This window comes from Heloderma suspectum, chromosome 5, assembly GCF_057233095.1.
Source record: "Heloderma suspectum isolate Gila_16-S chromosome 5, 16-S_ref, whole genome shotgun sequence".
NCBI classification, from domain to species: Eukaryota; Metazoa; Chordata; class Lepidosauria; order Squamata; family Helodermatidae; genus Heloderma; species Heloderma suspectum.
This window is the reverse complement of record NC_139462.1, coordinates 76,092,070-76,113,004: the sequence shown is the minus strand read 5'-3', so window position 1 is coordinate 76,113,004 and position 20,935 is coordinate 76,092,070. Positions and strand designations below refer to the sequence as shown.

At 42.0% G+C, this 20,935-nt stretch overlaps 1 protein-coding gene across 1 annotated transcript in view; it reads right to left on the bottom strand.

Moving 5' to 3' along the window:
- The window catches only part of PALLD (palladin, cytoskeletal associated protein), a 358,283-nt gene that overhangs the window by 202,247 nt on the left and 135,101 nt on the right, over positions 1 to 20,935 (bottom strand). The window contains exons 3-8 of the mRNA XM_084856416.1: positions 18,023 to 18,201; positions 17,464 to 17,524; positions 14,608 to 14,713; positions 12,837 to 12,911; positions 11,155 to 11,296; positions 10,845 to 10,868 (exon numbers count right to left, since the gene is read on the bottom strand). Of these exons, the coding sequence (XP_084712542.1) occupies positions 10,845 to 10,868; positions 11,155 to 11,296; positions 12,837 to 12,911; positions 14,608 to 14,713; positions 17,464 to 17,524; positions 18,023 to 18,201 (587 nt within the window). The remainder of the gene's footprint in view (positions 1 to 10,844; positions 10,869 to 11,154; positions 11,297 to 12,836; positions 12,912 to 14,607; positions 14,714 to 17,463; positions 17,525 to 18,022; positions 18,202 to 20,935) is intronic.

The window sequence follows — 20,935 nt, the reverse complement described above, 5'->3', positions numbered from 1 at the left end:
TCCATGTTCCACTTCCATAATCACCCTTACCTGCCTAATTTGAAACCAACTTAATTCTTCATTATCAATTAGCTTTTAAAACTTCTAGTTTGCTTTGTTCTTATTTCTATCGAGGAATTTTTGTAGAGGCCTTTTTTTTGGCCATTTAATCATGTTACAGAACTTTTAAAGATATAGCTGTTGTCCTTTTCCTTTTTCATTGATATCTGTTTCTCCTTTATTATAGAACATAATTGTTTTGATAGCATTAAAAGGTTAACAGTATATAAAATGTTAATTATTCTCATTTGTAGTGCCTCCGAAGAAGTGTACTTTAAAATGTGTTGGATCAATTTTGGTGCACCCTTGAGATTTCATCTCCCTTTGACCCTTCTTTCATGCTGGATCCTGCACCATTGGAAGGTGAAAAACAAAACCAGTGAAGGGCAACACCACACACAATTGGCACCCAACTCATGTATATTAACTCAATCTCCACATATTCTAGGGATGTGAAGTCTTTTCAGTCCTGGGGGCTGCACCGGCCAGCACCTGGGGCAGCACATGTGTGCATATGTACACTTACACACGCATGCACACACACAATCACCTGTTTCTTTTGCTAGTGCTAGCAAGGAAAACCCTTCCTCATCTCCAGTCTCACAGCAGATTTTATCTATCTTTTCAGAGATAAGGGAAGAGAAAACCCATGCAGTGCCACTGCAATTTTTGCAGCGGCAGCAGATAGAGGGGGAGGGGGTGTAGTCTAATGGGCTGCCAGAAATGGCTTGGTAGGCCATGGGCTGCACATTTTTCATCCCTGATATACAGATCTGCCAGCAACCTCACTTTGAAGAGGAAAGAAACCTCATAAGGCTCTCTCTGACAAGAATGAGCAGCACCATTCAAGAGAAGTTCCATTAATGCCTGCTTACTTTTCTTGGGCCTTCCGCCAAAAAAAACTGTGCAATGTTTTCAGCAAGAAATATATGCAAAGAAACTATAGGTCTAATGTGTATAACAATGAGACAAACATATTCTAGCCTGCAGTTGAGTGAGCTCCATTACATCCCATATATCATACTAGAAAAATCCCCCACTTTTTTCTCCTGTTGCCAGCTTGTGCTTTAAACAATGCCTTTTTTATTTCTGTAAGTTATCGGCTGACAAAGAATATCATAAAAGTACATTCCAAAACAACTGATCTTGGGCCCTGAATTTATTTAACACTTGACTAAGTGAATACAATCTCATTCTGTTTGTCAGAACAAAAATGCTGAGGCATGCAAGCCTCTCTTTAAAGAAAAAAGAATCAGCTGGTTAACACAAAAGACTGCATTTTAGAGGTGGCTCATGTTTTACAGTTAGAAATCCAAAGCCAAAACTATATGACAAGAGCACCAAATATAGTCAATAACACTCTACTGATTACTGTTCCTATAGACATATTGGATCCAGACTATGTTAGTCATGCTTTAGTTCTGTTAAAATCAGTGGGACATGTTAATCATTAAATAAGTCCCACCGAACCCGACTGGGACTTATGAATAAACATATATAGGATTGAGCTGTAAATATGTTCTGCTAAAAATATAAGACCTCCATCAGTCAGTCAGTTGCAGGGTGCGGGGCAGCTTTGGGGTTTGACCGTTCAAGGCCTTTCACAGCAGTGCTGGAAACTTGGCATCTGTTCAGCCCAACACAACCTGGTATCCAGCAGCAGCAGCACAGTATAGCAGCCGGGAGACCAATGGAGCAGGTGGGGGCATTTAAAACCATGTAGTGCCTGCTTCTTGCTAGCTGCTGTACCAGCAGAAGGCCAGAAGGCCAGTTGCAACAACTTGGCCAACAGAGATCTCCCCCATTGCCACTAACATTTGGCTAATATCTGGGGGTCGGTGAGCATCTGATGCGGTAGGGTCTCTCTGTTTTACACTGGAGTTTTTAACTTGTGCCTGGGAAATTCATTGGTTAACTTGGGGAGCATGGAGTGGAGGGAGGGAACTTTCACCTGTGACTGCACTACCCCTATTAGTGTAGTCACAGGTAGGCGGTAGTATGGTGTTAGACATCTCACACCTGATTTCTCTTCCGGTTCTTTCCCCTAACTAGATGCGTCCTAGCTGCCTTACCAGATCACCCTTGGAACTAGTGGTGCCGTTATTGAAGATCAGTTGAAAATAAAACCTCTCAAATGCATGATTTCATTGTGGATCAGAGGACCAACCTGATATGCATTGCCAAGACCTCATGGGGGAACTGGGAGGGATTAGCTGTGTCCTTCTGGGTATGTGGTGCAGCACCAACATAGATTTGAGGGTCAGGGAAAGGGGTTACTGTGGTCGACAGGCAAGGCTGGTGCCAGATTCCAGTGGGCCCTTGGCCTAGTGCTGCCGATGTGCCCATGCCGCCACTGAAGCCCCAAGGATGCTCACTCAAGCCCCCTCTTTGCCCAAAACACCCGCCAGAAACCATGCAGAAGTGGAGCACCCCTACCCAAAGCCAGCCACCCACCCATTGACTGCCTACCTGCCTCCCCACCCGCCTGCCTGCAGAAGCCCCTTGCCCACAGAAGCCCACTTGCCAGCTGGCCAGCCAACCAAAGCTCTCTCCCTCCACTCCACTTCTGTGTTTACCTGGTAAGGGTATGAAGGTTCCTCCTTCTTCTCACCTGGCCCAGCCAGCTGGCCCCCCTGACAAAGCACTGCAGAATCCAGCTGGCTGACCCCGCAGCCCCGTGCATACTTTTAAAACCAACCAACCAATGAACAAAAAAATTACATTTTAAGTAGCAGTGCTCTGAACAATCAGACATGCCTTTGGGGGGGCAAGAATTGGCCAATGAGGAGATGGGGCAGTCTTTAAGTTGCTCATTAGCTGAGTCCTCCCAAAGGCAGCATCTGATTGGTTCAAAGCGCTGCTACTCAAAACGTAAGCAATTTTTTTCTTTTAAAATTGAGCACCAGAGGGCCTGCATGTTCATCTATAGCACTTCCTCTCACCACCAAGGCCAGTTGGGACAATGAGGAGGAGGATGGTGGCATCTGTGGCATGGATGGGCCCTTTGCAGCTGTCTACTCATGCTGACCACTGATGCCTGGCCTGTCTATAGAATCTCCCTCTGCAGGCTTCCTATCTGTTTGAGTGCCAATCTTGACTACATCTTGTGTTGGGTTCTGGGCCAGATTAGATATTCTGCTGGTGTAGCACGCATCCCACTGCCCATCAGTGTCCCTGCCTATGCTGACAGAAGTGGTCTCGGATTTGGTGTTGAGGATCCCAGGATGATGGTTCTGCGGGATCTTAACTTTCATGTCAAGGCCGTCAGGGCAGGAGCAGCTAAGGACTTGATAGCTGCCATGACAACTAGGGGGTGATTTGCTACAAAAGGTTGGTGGCGCAATTTTCAATGTATTCAAAATGACTGCTGAAGAAAGTGACTATTTCTCACACACACACAAAAGCAAAAGCTATCTTGGAGTTGCAAGCCCCAGGCAATTAAGCATGTTGCATAGAAGGTAATTAGGAATCCAGAGAATTAAATAAGGTAACTGGTACTAACAGGGAAGATACAAGGTGCATTCACAATGAACTTTAGGTAATCGTTATCAAAATGTAATTGGCAAAGCAGTTTGGATAATATCCAAAGAGAAAATGCTGAATCACCAGAGATGAAAAGGATTATGTGAGAAATGAAGAGACATCAAACTGTACTATTCAGGGTCAGAATGAACTTAAAAAGTTTTCGCTTATCAATTAAAGAGCAAAAATACTGTGTAAGGTATAAACATTAAGTCTGATATATAGTCATCTAGAAAACATTACGTACTTAGATTTAATTAGTAAACCTTGGGTAAGAAATCGCTTTGCTAAAGACATATATCAAAATTAATTGTATCTAACTTGAAAAATGTATGTTTAAGTTTTTGTATGTGTGTTTTGATCATGAAAGATTCTTTTAGAAGTTAAGATTGTGAACTCAGAATTATGAAACAGCAATTAGTACTGACATATTGGCAGTGAGGTAATATTTTAGGAGCTGCATAAATATGGTCTGATTTGGGGGCCAGGTAGCTTCCTTGATTATCAAAGCTCCCTGCCTGTGATACTGCCAGACAACTCTATAGAAAAATCTTGGTAAGCAAAATGGGCTCAGCAATGCTCTCTTTTCTAACAGCAAGAAACATTTAGGAAGTACAACTTTAATTGCTTTTAAATATTTTACTACTTGTATTTTAACTGGGAATTTATATTTGCATCAATAAAAGAAAGAAATGGATTCAAAGATTCCTGTACTGTAATAACTGTTAGTACAAAACCTAGATTGCAACCCACCAAACAATCTTAGGCATACACTTTGTCTAGAAGTGTTTTTATCTGCTATAATAACAGGCTGCCAAAGACCCCCAAAGTACTAAGCTATCTGCAGATAGCTCAAACAAAGAAAAACCATAACACATGTAGCAGGACACATGCTTGATTTAGTGTTTTCAACTGGGCAGGAGGATGGTGATCTGGAAGTGGGGAAAACAACGTCTATCCCCTTGTCTTGGATGGACCACTTCCTATTCAGTGGTGTTTCCCTTCTGCATGGGTGGGGGACCTATTAAAATGATTTGCCTATGGGGACTAATGGATTACAATAGATTCTAGAGTGCTCTGGGGATTTTCCAACTGGGTATAGTTGGTTCTCCTGTAAAAGCCCTGGTCACTCTGTGGAATGCAGAGATGACTCAGGCAGTTGACATGATTGCATGCAAGCACCCATTCCTTCTAAACAGAGCCCAGGCTGCTCCTCGGTCAGCCGCTCCTGAGCTGAGGGCAATTAAGCAAGAAAGGAAATGGTAGAACATAGGTGGAGGAAGACTCATGCCAAGTATAACTGAATACAGGTTAGAGCTCATTATCGAGTCTACTCTGTGGTGGTAATGGTGACAAAGAGTTCTTTTCCACCACCACTACAGCTTCTCAGTGTCATCCAGCAGAGCTTTTCTGAGTGGCTCAATAGCAAGGCATTTCAGAGATAAAGCCGCTCACGTTCATCATGGCTTGAACCCCCATCAATAGAGGTATCCAGAGCACCAACTGGCCTAGTTTTATTCGACAACTTTCCAGTTGTTTGACGCTAGAGGACTGGGGGGGGGGATATTATGCTGTCCCTTGTTAATTATGCTATGGGGTTCCACAGGAACCCAATGCTGTCAACATTTTATCCCCAACGCTGTTCAACAGTTACAAGAAACCACTGGGGAAAGTTATCCAGAGATGTAGATTGACGTGTTGTCCATATGCAGATAACACCCAGCTCTCTCTCTCCTTTTCATCAAATCCAGATGAGGCAGTGGGTGCTCTGAATCAATACCTGGGTGCAGTAATTGACTAGATGAGGGCCAATTTACTAAGACTAAATCCAGACAAGATGGAAGTGCTGGTAGTGGGTGGTTCATCTGCTCAGCTCAGTGATGTTCAATCTTTTCTGGAAGGGGCTGTACTTCACCTAAAGGATCAGGTTTATAGACTGGGGTGCTCTTGGATCAAGTATTGTCACTGGCATAGGTCACTGGCATAGGTCGCTGGTGCTATTGTCATTCAAAGCCACACAGTTTCTATTAGTATGACTGCATATGCATGAACACTGATAGTATCCACTCGATAGGAAAGCTATTTAGCTGGAAATCAGCTTATATATTCTGGAAATAAATCAAATTTGGTCTATAGCAAAACAGTGTAAGGTTTTAAATGAAAATGCATTCAGTACTGACAGAGTAGACCAGAAATGTATGCTGGTAAAGAAAAATGTTTGAGGCAAAAAATAAATAAATCAAGAAAAACCAGAGACAACCCAGTTTCCACAGAGAAGTCCCATCTAAAATAACAGATGGTATCAGATCATTCTTGTGAAAACTTTTATATACACTTTAAGATTCCATAACAGAAGTAAAGAAAGGAAACTTGCTGACACTTCAAATTAAGCAATCGAAGAAATTATGGCTGCATTTTACTAGTTACTCAACTACACTAACAACTTGATTCTAAGGAGACATTCCCATGGAAACTTAGTACAGAACTACACATTACTGGAGACATCTACATCGTTGGCTGCTGCTGGTAGAAGTGGGAGAAATCTACAACATGTTGCAGAGCAAGCACTATAACATGTTAAGGCGGGGCGGGCGTTGAGGGAGACCCTATGTTTCGGATAACATGCACTTGTGCACAAAGAGCCACTTTGGGCATTACACGGAAGTGACAATAGTAGACATGCAAGACATACTGGTGTTCTTCATGCACAGCTACAACCGTGTAGAAGTCACATGTTGATAATGCTGCCAGGTGTGATCAACGGCTCTCATGAGTGATACATTCACATGGGCAAGGCAGATTGCATGTGTCTTTCATGGTAGGGTACTGATCAGCGGGAAAGAGGGTCCTGAATGCATGGGAGAAAGACACATACAATCTGCTCTACCCATGAAAGCACCTCTTCACATGTAGCAACCAGTCAGCTCAGAATGGAAAAACAGCTTTCAGGAAGCTGCAGCAGTGTGTGAAGGGCACCACATGCATCTACCTTTTGTACTTCCAAAAAGAGATGGAAGGGTGAGATGTATGAGCACTAGATCATAGAAATAGGTCACACAACTTTCTGTCATTGACATGGACACATTTCCCCTTTCAATATTACACTGAAAACTCAAAAAGCAAATACTCTAGTTATTTACATGTTGACTATTTTATGGCTTCAGAGATTACAAAACAACTGAGATTTCACATAATTTTAAAGATTGCCCTGCTGGCTTCAGATACATACTGTATATAAAGCTGAAACTCTTCACAATACTCCACACATCTGATGAAGTGGGCTACAGTCCATGGAAGCTTATGCCAGAATAAATTCACTAGTCTTCAAGGTGTTACAAGATACTTTGTTGCTTTTATAGTTTCTGTAGGAGCAATTGTAGACATACTGGCTACCTCAGCTGACACACAAAAGGCAAGGGAACTGTAAAACATTTATTTTATCAGGGAAGGAAAAGTTTGCTGTTTCAAGGATTTATCTATATAGGCCTCCAGCCTTATTCTTTAGTCTCCTATTTCCTACTCTTCTTTCCCTCCTTATCTTAAAACTCTGGATCAGCTCTCCAAGCTATTTTGTGTGTTCTGATTTGTTTATCGGGCAGCAACTTCACTCTTCAGCTTCATCCATCTGTTGAACTGTTCCCTTTTTCTTAGAGGGAAGACCTCTAGGGGCTATAGTTTGGCTGTTCTGGGGAAGGTGGTAAAAGAACGAGACAGAGACAAGAGCAGACAAGAGAAAGTGCAGAAAATCAGGACGACACAAAAAGGGAGGCTTCTCATCACTACTGAGGTAATAACATTAGATTATTTTCCTTTCCTTAGGTTTCTGTTGAAAGACCGAGTAAAGCAAGCAACTGAACAGATTTGCTGATGGCCTCTGGATCTTGTTGATTTTGAACTACGTACATTTAGAGCTGGAATATTTCCTTTCCAGCAGTCCTGTAGCAAGGTTCCATGCTGTGACATTAGCTTGTACCATTCTGGAACTAGGACCTTTCTCTTACCTTCTCTTTCCCCCCACTACCCGCCTGCCACACACACAGCACCATTCAAAGGTTGCACTTTACAGCTGTAGCCTTCTTCTCATGTTCCCCTTGCATCATGGGAACCATTCAGGCATGGCTCCTTCCTGGGCTGCTTGGGGGAGCCCACACAGTGCATTGCCCCTCTCGAGAACTGGAACAGAACTGACATGGACAGGAGCTACGGCATGGGCTCCTCACATTACCTTTGTCATCTGAGCTGTTCTAGGCATGGTTCCTTCCTAGGGCTGACCCTACCATTAGGCAGAGTCAGTTGTGTGTGCCACACAGTGTGCCCTGTCCTCCCAAAGCTAGTCTGCTGCCCCTTCAGGTGCAGTGGCGGACACAGTCCCATTATCAGTGTTGAAGTAGGTTTGAACAGTCAGTGCAGTCAGAATATAGGGAAGCATCTTGTCTTCACCTCAGGCAGCAAAATTTCGTGGGCCAGCCCTGCTCTTTCCCTGCAGTTTTATGGCAAAGTGAGAAAGGAGGTCTCAGAGACTGCTAACATGAAAAACAAAACAAACCCTCTTCACATTCAAGGTATGGGTTTTATTTTGTTTAAGGATCTTTCCTAGAGCTGGAAGACTGGAACACAGCTTGAAGAAGTGTAACAAAGATGTTTTACAATACATGCTTCCAAAACCAAGAAATATATATCTTCTAAAAACAACTTCTAAAGGGGCTTTTCTTTGTATGTGTGTGTCCAATGAATTCAACTCAGTGTTCTGAAAGATTTTATGTTAGCAATTCCCTAATCACAGACTGAAAAAAGAGAGATCCTGAGTATAGTATTTTTACATACCAATAGACAATTGTTCTAAAGAAATTCAATATACTTTGTGGCTGCTTCCAGACAGCTGAGTAATGGCCAAAGCATCAACAGCTGGGAAATGATTCTGCAGGGTTTTTTTCCTCCTTCCTAAAACAGACTGTTCTTTGAAGGAGTCAATCAGCATAAAGTCAAAATGTCAAAATAACGTAGTTCTGAGCAGGTAATTTGACAAACTGTGATGTTGGCCTTAAGTAATTTGACTGGCTATTAATTCTCAAAACAGTCTGAAGAGATCTGTGATGCAGGCTGACTTCCGTCTAGACAGAGAGAGGAGTGTAAAACACATTATGCAGATACAACTTAGCAATGACAAGAAAAACCTGTTTCATAATCACTCAGCTGCCTGAATCCACAAAGCAGAATTTCAATTTTTCTCTTCTCTTGCCCCCACCGTGCCTGGCCTGTTTGCATGCAGCAACTGAGCCATCAGATTTTTTGTTGTTGTTGTTGACTGTTGGGGATTAGCAGATGAACAGATAAAAGCTGTCCTCTTTGATTTCCTGTTCTATTTATTACACCAAAACATTTAAAAAACAACAACTTACACCCAGGGGAAAAAAAAAACCTTTAGGAATGGAGACAGATAGACAAGTCATGCAGAATATAACACTGCTGCAAGCATTTCTATTTTAAACCAGTTTGTAATCCCTTTGAAGCTCTTATGTGAAGGGCGGGACTTTTACCCTCAGTTTACCCTCACCCATGAACCAGCTGGTATCTCTGCCATCATTTCCCAATATTTACACTTACATTTGGCAGCAAGCATCACAATGACTGAGCTGCCTGCAAAGAGTTGCTAACTTGATGTCATATGTTCTGTCACAGTCTCTACAAGCTTCTGCTCCTCTGAGCCACACACAGCTTATTTCAAAATGCCCATTCCCGCCATTCCTGCTTCCTAATCTGATGGACATCTCTGGTGAAAAATGCAACAACCATGCTAATTCATTCTATTACACACTCCTCAAACTCTGCCTTCTTCCTCACTAATTTACTCCCTCTTCCTTATCAACTCTCTCTCCCCACTTCCAGTACCAATTCAACTTTTCCTGTGCTTGTGCAAATTAAGCTAAAACCTCACCATCCCCACATATGTGGGGGGTATCTGCAGATTTGGGGTAACTCCAAGGTTTCAAGGGCTATGAAAAATCTCAAGGGGAAAAAAGAAGGGGGGAACCCCCCACCAGGCTTATGATAACTCAATGACATGGAAAGTTGACAGAGAAAAAAATTGTCCGACAAGTGGGTGGAAGGAGAAATGGAATAGAGGAGGGAGGTAGAAGCAAAGGGTAGACAAAACCATCTTATTTTCTGGATAGGTCATTTCCTGTTTCACACTAAGAAACTATTTTTTAAATGTCCCCAAGGATGGAAGTGAGAGTTTCCCATAGAGAAATCAAAATTTTTGATGTAACTGGAACTGAGCACAAGTGTGTCCATCTCATTCCGAAAAACATGGAAATGGAGAAAAATTCTGCAGCAGCTGGAATCTTGAATAGAAGCACTCTACACTGCAACAGTTTATTGCAGCATCCCCTTGTAGCTTAGAACCTCCCACCAGCATGGCTACTAGCCATGATGGCTACACACTACCACTAGGATCAGAGGCAACTTGTTAGTGGGCTTCCCATTTGGACATCTGGTTGGCCACTATGAGAAACAGGATGCTGCACACCACCCTTGCAGGTATGATCTTGGAGAACCCCAACTGGTGCCTCTCCTGCAAAATTGCTTGGACAATTATCCAGAGGCAGTTGATGGAGGAGATGAACAATGAGCAAACACTTAACATTTGTATAGTGCTTACAAATGTTCAAAGCACTTGTAACATTTTATGCATTATCTACTTGTAATGATTCCAACAACCAATGGCCATCCTGGTTAGAAATGATGGGGACTGCAGTCCAACACATCTGGAGGGCACCAGGTCATGGAAGGTTGTTTCAGACCATCCAAGTTCCAGATGTTTCACCCTATAAATATACTGGAAAGGAATGCTGAGCTAAGAATGGTTCCTTTCTTTTTAAAGATGGCTCTACTTACATTTAATTTAGCACATATTGGAGAAGTGGAAATCTAGCATTTCGTGGTCTGATATTACTGAACGTAAGCCAGTGGAGTTTCAGTGATGGAACTGTGGAGATTAAGCAACTTGCAGGCTAATGAGGGGAAACATTTTCTGAGAATTAAAAAGGTTTATCTACCCACTGGGGCTCTCCACATTGGTTTGGATGTGGTTTGTTGTTCCACTAATAAAGGAACTGATGTAAAGCACAGGGTAGCAGGGTCTGAAGTCTGAGATAAAGAATAGGCTGCCTTGAAGGGGGTTTCATGTTACCAGTCCCTTGCAGAAACATTACACCATTTAGTTTCAGTGCAAACACAAAGCATAAGCAAACAAAAAGATTGTTCTTTCACATGATGCTTACCAGGTTCAGCAGCAGACCGGGGCTCTGCTTATCACATCATCCAAAGGGGGAAGAGGGAGTAGAAAGGAAAAAGAACAAAACGCATTAGAATGTAGTTGCATGTACAGAGGTAAAATGTTTCATAGAGTAGTAATATTAGATACAACATTAATATTGATCATTGGCTACAATGATAAATACAGGAAAATGCAAAAGAGGAGTACTCTGAAAAGAAATCGAGCCTTATTCAATGATCATGCAAAAGAAGAAAAAAAGAGAAAGGAGCATATACTGCATGTATATTTGAATGAAGAAGTGGTCTGCCACTTACTTTTTTGAAGAATTCGGAAATCTGGAGAGTCCTGAATTTCAATCCCTTGCCGAAACCAAACGACATGCAATGGAGGTGCTCCTTTTACTCGGCACTCAAATACAACTACTTGTCCTTCACTTGCTGTTGAATTTTGTAACTCCTGAAAGTTTGATAAACGGATTTAAATTTTAAAAAACCAACCATCCACACACATGAACCTATCAGAGAATCTACAGATAATAACAATATTCATCCACTCAGTTGCCCACTCTTACATTATTTAACGGTGACATAACTAATTCCAGGAAAATTTTATTTAGGAAATCTGAGTTACAGCTATGCGATCAGTGGGAAAATCCTTCTCTAGTCTACAGGCTAGTTTTTACCATCGAATCCTTCCCCTTTTGTTATGAAGTCACCCTTGTGCAGTCATCGTATATGTGCACTGGAAACTATTAGGAGACTCTGGGCACCTCCACCTGGGAGTGAGTAGAAGCTCCACAAATTCACAGTATTCATTTCACTGACACTTGTACAACAGAATGTCCAGGTGGGTTGGACTCATCTTCTTCATTCCATAGGACGTGCAAGTCTTCACTGTTACCCATATGATGATGATTCAGTTAAATTACACCATGTTAATAGTGATCTCTCCCTGACATGCTGGAGGGGATATGGAGTTCAGGGTTTATTGTTCAACATGTGGTAGAATTCTTCAGATGTTCAGGTATTTTGTAAATTTATCTTTGACACTTGGCTCAGAGATAATGCAGCACACCATTCAACCTATCCCTTTATTGGCTCTTTTGTCTATTTTTGATGTTCCCCATATAAATTCATTTCATAAGAATCTTTCAGTTTCTGTTAGCAGCTACCAGATAAGGAACTGTGAGACATTGGAAGTCAGCAGGGGTTTATGTAATAGACAGTTGGCTTTGTGGAGAACAGAATTCAGAGAAATTGACACACCAAACGCAGATTGACTAGTGGGGTTATAAAAAAGAGACACATTTTTCGGAAGTATGGTTTCTGTTTAGATCAAATGTGAACTCTAAATCTTTCTGGAGGGTAGTTATCGGATAAGAAAACAACCCAATTTTGTCATAATATAGTAAATTTCATGTGATAATTTTTTTCCATAAGATCTGCCCACCAACAAATTGATAGTTTATCTTGTAGAACAGGGGTAGCCAATCTGCTGCCTTTCAAATGTTTTGACTACAGCTACCATCAGCTCCAGCAAGCATGGCCAATGGTCAGGGATTATGGGAGTTGTATTTTAAACCATATGGACTGCACCAGCTTGCTACCCCTGCTGCAGAAACATTTCTTAGGTTATAAGAGTGTATATGTGTAACTGTTTGTTGTTGTTATTACGTTATCCTTTTGAAAATATACATATATAGTAAGTTGGAAAATAAAAAGGTTGAGAAGTTTTTGTAGAGATATTTAATATGAAAAATGATAAGAGAAATTAATGAAAAATACTAATCTCTGGTTCTTATATAGTACAAATACTGGAAAGTAATTATTACAGAAAAAGTGTTTTTCCTAAAAGCCCACTACTATCCATACAGTAAAGGAATCCATATTAGTTCAGAAGTTTTAATAGGATTTAAATTATTCATGTACTAAAAAAACACCCTACGGTTTTAGGATAAAAGAACAAAAGACTTAGAATTCCAGTGAAGAAACCAGACCTTTGCAAAAATAGGTGCAGCATGACTAGGCTTTGATCCATCTAATCTGCAGAGGTATGAAGTAGGACTTTGAATCTGAAAAACAGTTAGACACAGACATTTGTAAAATGCATCAGTGACACTAGTAATATAAAATGCCTACAACAATATTGTCTATCCCATATCTACCAATATAATATATCCCTCTAATGCTAATACTCTGACTTTAACTAATTTTGTCTGATGTCAGGGTGGAAACTGAACCCATAGAGCCCCAGGGCAGTTCTGATTCTGAGAAAGAACAGCAATCCGTGGGAGAGGAGCTCGCTCATCTCTCACAAGCACAGCAGCTGGCAGAGATTCCTCCTGCCAGCATTCCTGGGAGAGATATTGACCCTGGCAGTGAGAGAGCGCTGGAGGGGGGCTTGCTGGATGCTCAGCGCAGACGCAGGGAGCAACGACAGATGGAAGGCGCCGAAAGGAGGCACTCCACTTGTTTGGTGCTCAAACAACGGTCGCGTCCCGAGGACCCAAGGGAAAGAGGGAGGATCTCTCCATAGCCCATAAGTTCAGAGTCTTCCCGCGGTTCTCCTTTGAATGGGGACCAACTGCCTTACCTGGAGCTTAGGCTACTCTGCTATCTATCCCCAGTGCAGTTCCTTGCTTAGTCACTAGTGATTAGTATCTGTAAGAGTCATAAAGGAATAAAGGAATAAAGCCTTGGAAAGAATCCGCGTCGTCTGTGTCCTGAGTTGGCTATTGGAGGGGACTGCAAGAGGCAGCTAGGGTGCTCCTGACATCTGGTATACAAAAATGGCTCCCAGTTTATTGCCCATTATCTGTAAAACCTTCTTGGTAGTGGTCTCGCCATCTGTGGAATGTCCTTCCCAGGGAGATTTGTCTCATGTCTTCACTGTATTCATTTTGAGGCCTGCTGGAAGAGAGAGGTCTTGCCCAGACATTTAATCTTTTATCTGTTGCTCTGTTGATTAACTATACTGCTGGCTCTTAAATATTTTTAATACTTTAATATTTCTGTTGTTGTCTGGATTGTTTTGCTTGTTTATTGTTGCTTTAGGGGTGTGTGCCTTTTTTAGGATTGTAAAACACCTTTAGGGCATCTGCTGGTTGGGAAGTATATACTTTTAAATAAATAAATAAACTAATATGGCATGAATGCTGGACAGAATTTTACAGTGGAAGCCATAGACAGGAGAAAGTTTGGTGCTCTAGGAAAGGCCTTGAAGAAGAAGTGAGTTTTTTAAGCGGTAATTTTAATGAAGAAAAAAACACATACCCAAGAACAGGAAGAAGTATGGAAGAAAGTAGACATGCATGCATGTGAAGGGAATAAAGAGCACCAACAACAGAAAAGCTTGCAAAAATGGAGGAAACTGCATTGAGCACAGTGGCACTTACATCTGTACATGCATGCATAGGACTGCACCTATGGCCTAATCCTATGCGCCTAAACGGAGGTGTGCACTATAGCTTTGACACAGATGCCTCATTTTCTTGGCAAGTTGCAATGAGTCAAATAAGGCAGAGTCCACAGCCTAGGCATCATCCAAAGCCCTAAACAAAAACGTCTGCATCTTTAGACTGCAACATCTGACAAGTTGTAACACATCCAACAACTTTGGATTAAAAAAAGGTGGCCAAGGACACTTCAGCTACAAGCTGTAAAGGATGCAAGTCATTTTTATCTGCAAAATGGTGTGCAAACATGTTGCAGTGAGGTACTGAGAATGCAAGTAAATTTTTGACACCCTAAAATGTGACATCTGCATACCTGCTGATTAGGCACAGAGATAGGCTGGATTACTGCTGTGGTGATTCCAGCCTTTGGAGCAGATGATCCTATTGTTAAAGAAACAGAAGTGCTTTTCTTCTGGGCTCTGGATAAAAGGGTAAGTAAAAAAGAAGAGATGTCAGAGAGTGTACCCATAAAATGCTTCCATTCTGTGGCTTCCTGTTGGGTGAAGCACAACATTAAGGAGCCTATTCTCATGACCAATTCACTCTGTGGTAGCCAGAGAAATAGCTTAGCTCACTGCTATATTCCCATTGTGTCATCCTGTAGCAAAGTATCCTCTTACTCACCAAAAGATTTAGCTTTCACACACTACTGCTAACCCACATTAAAAGTAGTTCACACTAGCACAGTGGTGCTGCCAGGATTGCAGGGTCACTAGGCAAGATGCCCTCTGGGTCTCTCCTCCACCAGCCTGATTGCTTGTTTTCTTCTCCCCACCCCTTACTAGGCTCAGGTGGAACAAACGGGTCGGTGCCTTTTTAAAAAGAAAGAAAAGGGGACCAACCTCTTCCTTTCCTGCCACCTCTTCCCTCTTCCCCCGCCTGCTCTCCCTGTCTTCCCAGGTGGCACCAGCAAATAGTGGCATCTCTTTCCCTTCCTTTTTTAAAGGGAAAAAACTTTACATGGCATGCACACTGCAGAGTGAGGCTCCAGTCACATCCACCATAGGGCCATGGCTCAAGAAAGGGGCTATGGCCAGTGGTAGAGCACATGCTTTGTATGCAGAATGTCTCAGGTTCAATCCCTGGCAGATAGGGTGGGAAAAACGCCTGCCTGAAACCCTGGAGAACTGCTGCCAGTCAGTATCCACAATAATCGGCCAGACAGACGAGTGGTCTGACTCGGTCTAAAGCAGCTTCCTATGTTCCTACCTTCACTGGCCCAGAGGCATTGACGACTTGCTCTGCAGCATGCCCACTGTGAAAAGTTTTAAAAAGGAAAAGAAGGGAAAAGGCGTTGCCATTTGTTGCCACCGTTTGGCTGCTCTCAGGGCCGCAGGACTCCCCAGCAGTGCTATTCCTCTCACATGTGAAGAGTTGAATCCTGCACAGGCTAATGGCTCGAAATCAGCTCAGGCTAGCCTTTTCCTGTGGTTCCCACAAGCTGAGCTCATCATGTGACTACTTAACATTTCATTCTAATGTCCATTTTCCCCCTCTCTCCCAAGCAGGGCTGGATCAAGACTATGATGAGCCCCAGAGCTAGCTGCCTATAGTGCCCCCCCCACCCTCAATACTGAACTCACACATGACATTTGTGCATGTACACACACACACACATACACACACACATCAACAATATACAGAAATAATGCAAAAATATTTCTCTGCATGCTTTTAGGGGAAACTGCATATTTTAGAGGAAATCATCTTCCGTGCTTTCCTGGAAGCAAAAGACTAATCTCTCCTCCATGATAGACAACTCAGATACAAACACAAGCTTCTCATTTTACAGCATACAGACACAGAAAACATAAACACACATTGAGCTCTCTCTCCTTCTCTCATACGAACACGCACACACACACATTCAGGAAAGAGAAATGGACTGCCTCACTCCCTCATTCAGATACAACAGTCAAATAGGACACACATACACAGCCAGTGCTGGCCCACGACATTTTGCTACCTGAGAGGACCGGCAAATGCCTCCCATTTCTCACTGGATGTTCTGGGCCAGTCACTACCTCTCAGCCTAACCTACCTCACAGGAAGTTTCTTGGAGGAAAAGCAAAACATAAATATAATAAAGTAAATAATTCAGTAGTAGAAAAACAATTGTCTTACACCATGTTCATATTAAGTCCCCCTAGCACCTTAAATGGACATCTGTGCATTGCTTGACTGTGTGCACTCATTTACATGCATGTGCAATAGAGACAAGATCCATCAAGTACCCCATTTGGAAATTTATGTTAGAGTGACCCTTGAAGAGGGAGCCTGAACACTGAAACCACTCTTATAACTCATAGTATATATTCAAAATTTGAAAAACATCCTCTATGCCTCCATCTTCTGCATGATCATCAACTCAAAGAAACTTGATTCACAGCAAAATAAAATAAAATAATGAGCCTTGTGGCATCTTAAAGACTAACAGATTTATTCTGGCACACAGGACTGGCCTCCCATGAGTGAACCTCCCATCTCAGGTGGCAGAGCAGGAAGATCAGTGAACTGCACACGCCCCCTGCCAGGAGGGCGCTCCACTGCTGCATCACTGGAGCGGAACAGTGCGGCTCTGCAGAGTGCTGCTGCTGTCAGCCCTGCTCACCCAGAGCAACTGGCAGGGCTCTCCAGAGAAGCCCCGCACCCTCTGTTTTACTCTGAAAGTATTCTCAGGGTGAGACAGAGGACAGTTCATGGCTGCTCCGAGGAGCCACCCACCCTCTGGCTCACTCCAAGAATCCTCTCAGAGAAAGCCGGAGGGCAGGTGAGCTCTCTGGAGTCCAGACTCTGGAGCCCAGACTCAAATGCCAGGCTCTGAGGAAGTACTCTATCCATAGTATTCTGTTTTAAAATGAAACAGATACAACAGTATGAAAGCCTGTTTATTTCTTTCTATTTCTTCAAAACAAATTAACTTTGACAACCCAGCCAGCGCAGACATCCAAAACAGAGACTCTGGACCAGAATCTGTACCTCCACTGTTTCACGTTCAAGGTCCAATAGAGGATTTCAACGTGACCTAATCAGTAATTAACACTGGTTAATCTTTTTCCCTCCACAGAGTGATTGCTGGAGGAATAGATGAAGTGGAACACCTTTGCGATTATCCTTCCAGAGTGCCCTAGAAACATGGTATATAGTTGGTTTTGCTATGTAAACTTACTGTGGCATGGCTCCAGATTTTGATCTGAAAATGTCACTGTCAGAATCAGAGGAGCTGGCACCTGCAAGTGGTAAAAACACACACACACACAGTATGCTCAGGGATGATGTAAACTGTCATGGACATCTGCAAAGCATCAAAACAAAACGTTAAAAGGTACTTCCATCATGCTTACAGAATGACAGTGTACCCATTTATGGTTTATTTATAGCATCATTTCACTACTTAAAAAAAAAGTTTTCAAAAGTCTTGAACGTTTTTTTGTTCCAGACATTGTAACTTTACAGACATTATGACAAAAAATTGGCCGACTTGAGTAATACAGGAACTGCAGTGAGCGCAAAGGACTCTTTGTTCAGTGTTCCAAGTGACCCATGGAGGCAGGAGAGAAGGAGATACACAAATACAAGGATTCCATTGCAATCCTGTAGCCTTGTACAAGTTGGGGCTATTGCTATAAATCTCTTGGAACCCACAAAACCTAATGCATAATATTTTTTACTTCTTTTCCTGTGCAGAAACTGTGTGGGTTCTTCACTTGGTTGATACGCTCTCTTACCTTCAACAAATAATTCTGCTGAAGTAGAGTCAGAGCCAACAGAATTTGTGGCCAGGCAACAGTAGCGCCCTGTATCGTCCTCAAAGGCTTCTGCTATAACTAGTGTCTGAAGTCCTCCACTTTCACAACAGATCTGAATATCAGGAGAATGTTGTAGTTCTTTGCCTTCGCAGAACCACCTGTGATACATACACCATCAGAAAGAAAAACAGAGCAAGATCAGAAGACAAATAAAGCATTGATCAATGTTTATGACAAAATTATTACAAAGGAGACATAAAATGAGATGGATTAATTCACAGAAAACATTGGTAGCAATGTTTTGCATTGGTAGCAATTGGTAGCAATACTCATATGAGTTTTAGAAGCATCTTTCATACTTCTCTGTAAATAGATATTTATAAGCAACAAGGTTATTATAGTCAATAAGCTCGTCAGTTAAGGATGCAGTGGAAGTGTTACTACCATTTGACTTGTTATAGCAAGTCAAATGGTAGTAACAGCACTTATACAGTTAACACTCAGTGTTATATTAACACTTATAGAGACTTTATAGCCTTGCTCATATGTTATTACCATACCAAACTAATATGTAAGAAGTACCCCCTAACCTTCATGTGTTCATTTTAAGTTCAAATGTTTGTCGAGATGCAGAGGGATCTCCACATTCTTTTGGGAACCCTGAAAAAGCAGGCTACAATGAGCGTGCACTGGTCTGCTGCTCCCCCCATTTATTGAACTTCTTAAAGAGGGTTTCTATTGCCATGCTTTCCAGAGGTCATTAGAGACTGATATGTAATTCGTGATGTTATAGAGCAGGGGCGGGCAACTTATGACCCTCCAGATGTTTTAGCCTACAACTCCCACCAGCCCTAGCCAGCATACCTACTGGTGAGGAATCATGGGAGTTGTAGGCCACCACATCTGGGGACACCAGTTGCCCACCCATTATTGAGTATTGGCATCTAAGCCCCAATGTGCCAACAGCATATTTTCCTCACACTGTCACATCTTAGAAATATTGACAGCTATAGAGAAATATGCTTGTACTGTATAACAATCCAGTAGTTGATCATTTGGCTTTACAATAATCATCTTGAATGTGAAGGTGTCCATCTTGGTGGGCAAATATGGATCCAGTTTTAAAGTTATTAAGAAGCTCTTTGCATACTGAAACATGATGTTTCATTTGATCAAACAATGGTCATCTGGTCCCTACTGGTGACAATGGACTAGTTCTGCTAATCAGATTTTGCTCAAGTGATATTGCTTCAGGCAGTTTCATGGTTCTTACTCCATATCCCACAAAACACTGAATCTACCCAACACTTTAAGGCTAGAAATTGGGCCAAAACAACATTAGTTTACAAGTGGATTCAAGTCCTACTGAGGGAACAGCCTAGCACTAAAAGAAGAACCATGAACTATTTTCTCCCTCAAGAAACTCCAGACCTCCCTGAGTTTTAAAAAACATACCTATAACCATCCTCAGAGATTTGTCATGCCACAGGAATCTGCACTTCCAGAGTGCCTCACCTGCTCTCTCTTAGGTCCATGGAAAAAGGATGTGTTTGGGATTTATTTTTATGAGTGTTCATCTATGCATATCAAGTCAGTGCATTAAGATAACTATAAGCTCCTTACACTTCCAAGTGAACAAGGACTGCTTTCACAAATTCCCTTTTTTCTGTACCAGCAGTGTCTACCTCATAAATATACAGCACTATGTATGCACCCTAAACATGACTGACAAGGTATACACTGTCTAATATGAATGTTAATGCAAGCATAGGGAAAAAAGTACTGGATGAAACAGATCTAAGAACTTGGCTAGAAGCATGGGGGATATTCTATTTTAGAAGGAATTACAACCACCCAGCATCACAAGAACAACCACCAATTCACATTGATTGACAGTGAATTGTCATTCACATAGACAGTTAATATTTTCCAAAACTTTAGCTTCTGGCATTAGTCCACAATTATTATTTTTTAAACAGTAAACTGGAAAAAATTATGCAAAGTCCTAAAACTGTTGCAAGACATGGAGGCAAATCAGTCTTCTAAGTGTTTGTTACTATTCCACTATTCCATCCACTATGCCTGAATCTTTCTTGAAGATACCAAATTGACACAATCATGTTATATATTATCCACCAATGCCCTTAATGTTTGAGAGGTTAATGTTAGCAGGATAGAGCACATCACCCTGCATATACTACTTCTCAGACAAGACTTCTAACTCATTTTTAGTAGTGCAGCATTTCCTTTTCCAAACAAGTCAAAAGAAGTCTAGCAGACCAAATTTCAACCTGAGCAACTACATATCGAACTCTAAAGTCTATGCTCCCTTTTAAAACAAAATGAGAATTTTCTTCCTCAGTCCAAGATAAAGGTAGACCCCTCCACCCCTGTATCCATTGTTACTGATTCACATGACTGCAGAAGTAGGGCCAAAACGGACATGGATAACGATCAAATTTCACGTTGCTTATTAAATATGACTTCCCCAAACATTTTTTTGAAGTGCCTGATAGCTCTTTTGAAATCCCACCCAACCTTTGAAATGTAGGAACATAAGAAACTGCTTTATAACCAAGTCAGGCCATTGTTCCATCTAGCTCGCTATTGTCTACACATTGGGCCAGTTTGCACAATATTTAACCCATGATGAGCCGCGGTGTGTGCTAGGCATGTGTGGCCACCATTTTGAATACACAACCCCCAGTCAGGTGATCGGGGGTTGCGCTGTGTTATGTGAACCCAACCACCATGGGTTATTTGAGGGTTAAACAACCCTTGTATATCCCTACTACTAATCAAGGGTTATATGAGGGTTCTTTAACCCATGAATAACCTATGGTGGCTGTGTTTGCACAACATATATTCAAAACAGCAGTAGCACATGCCCTG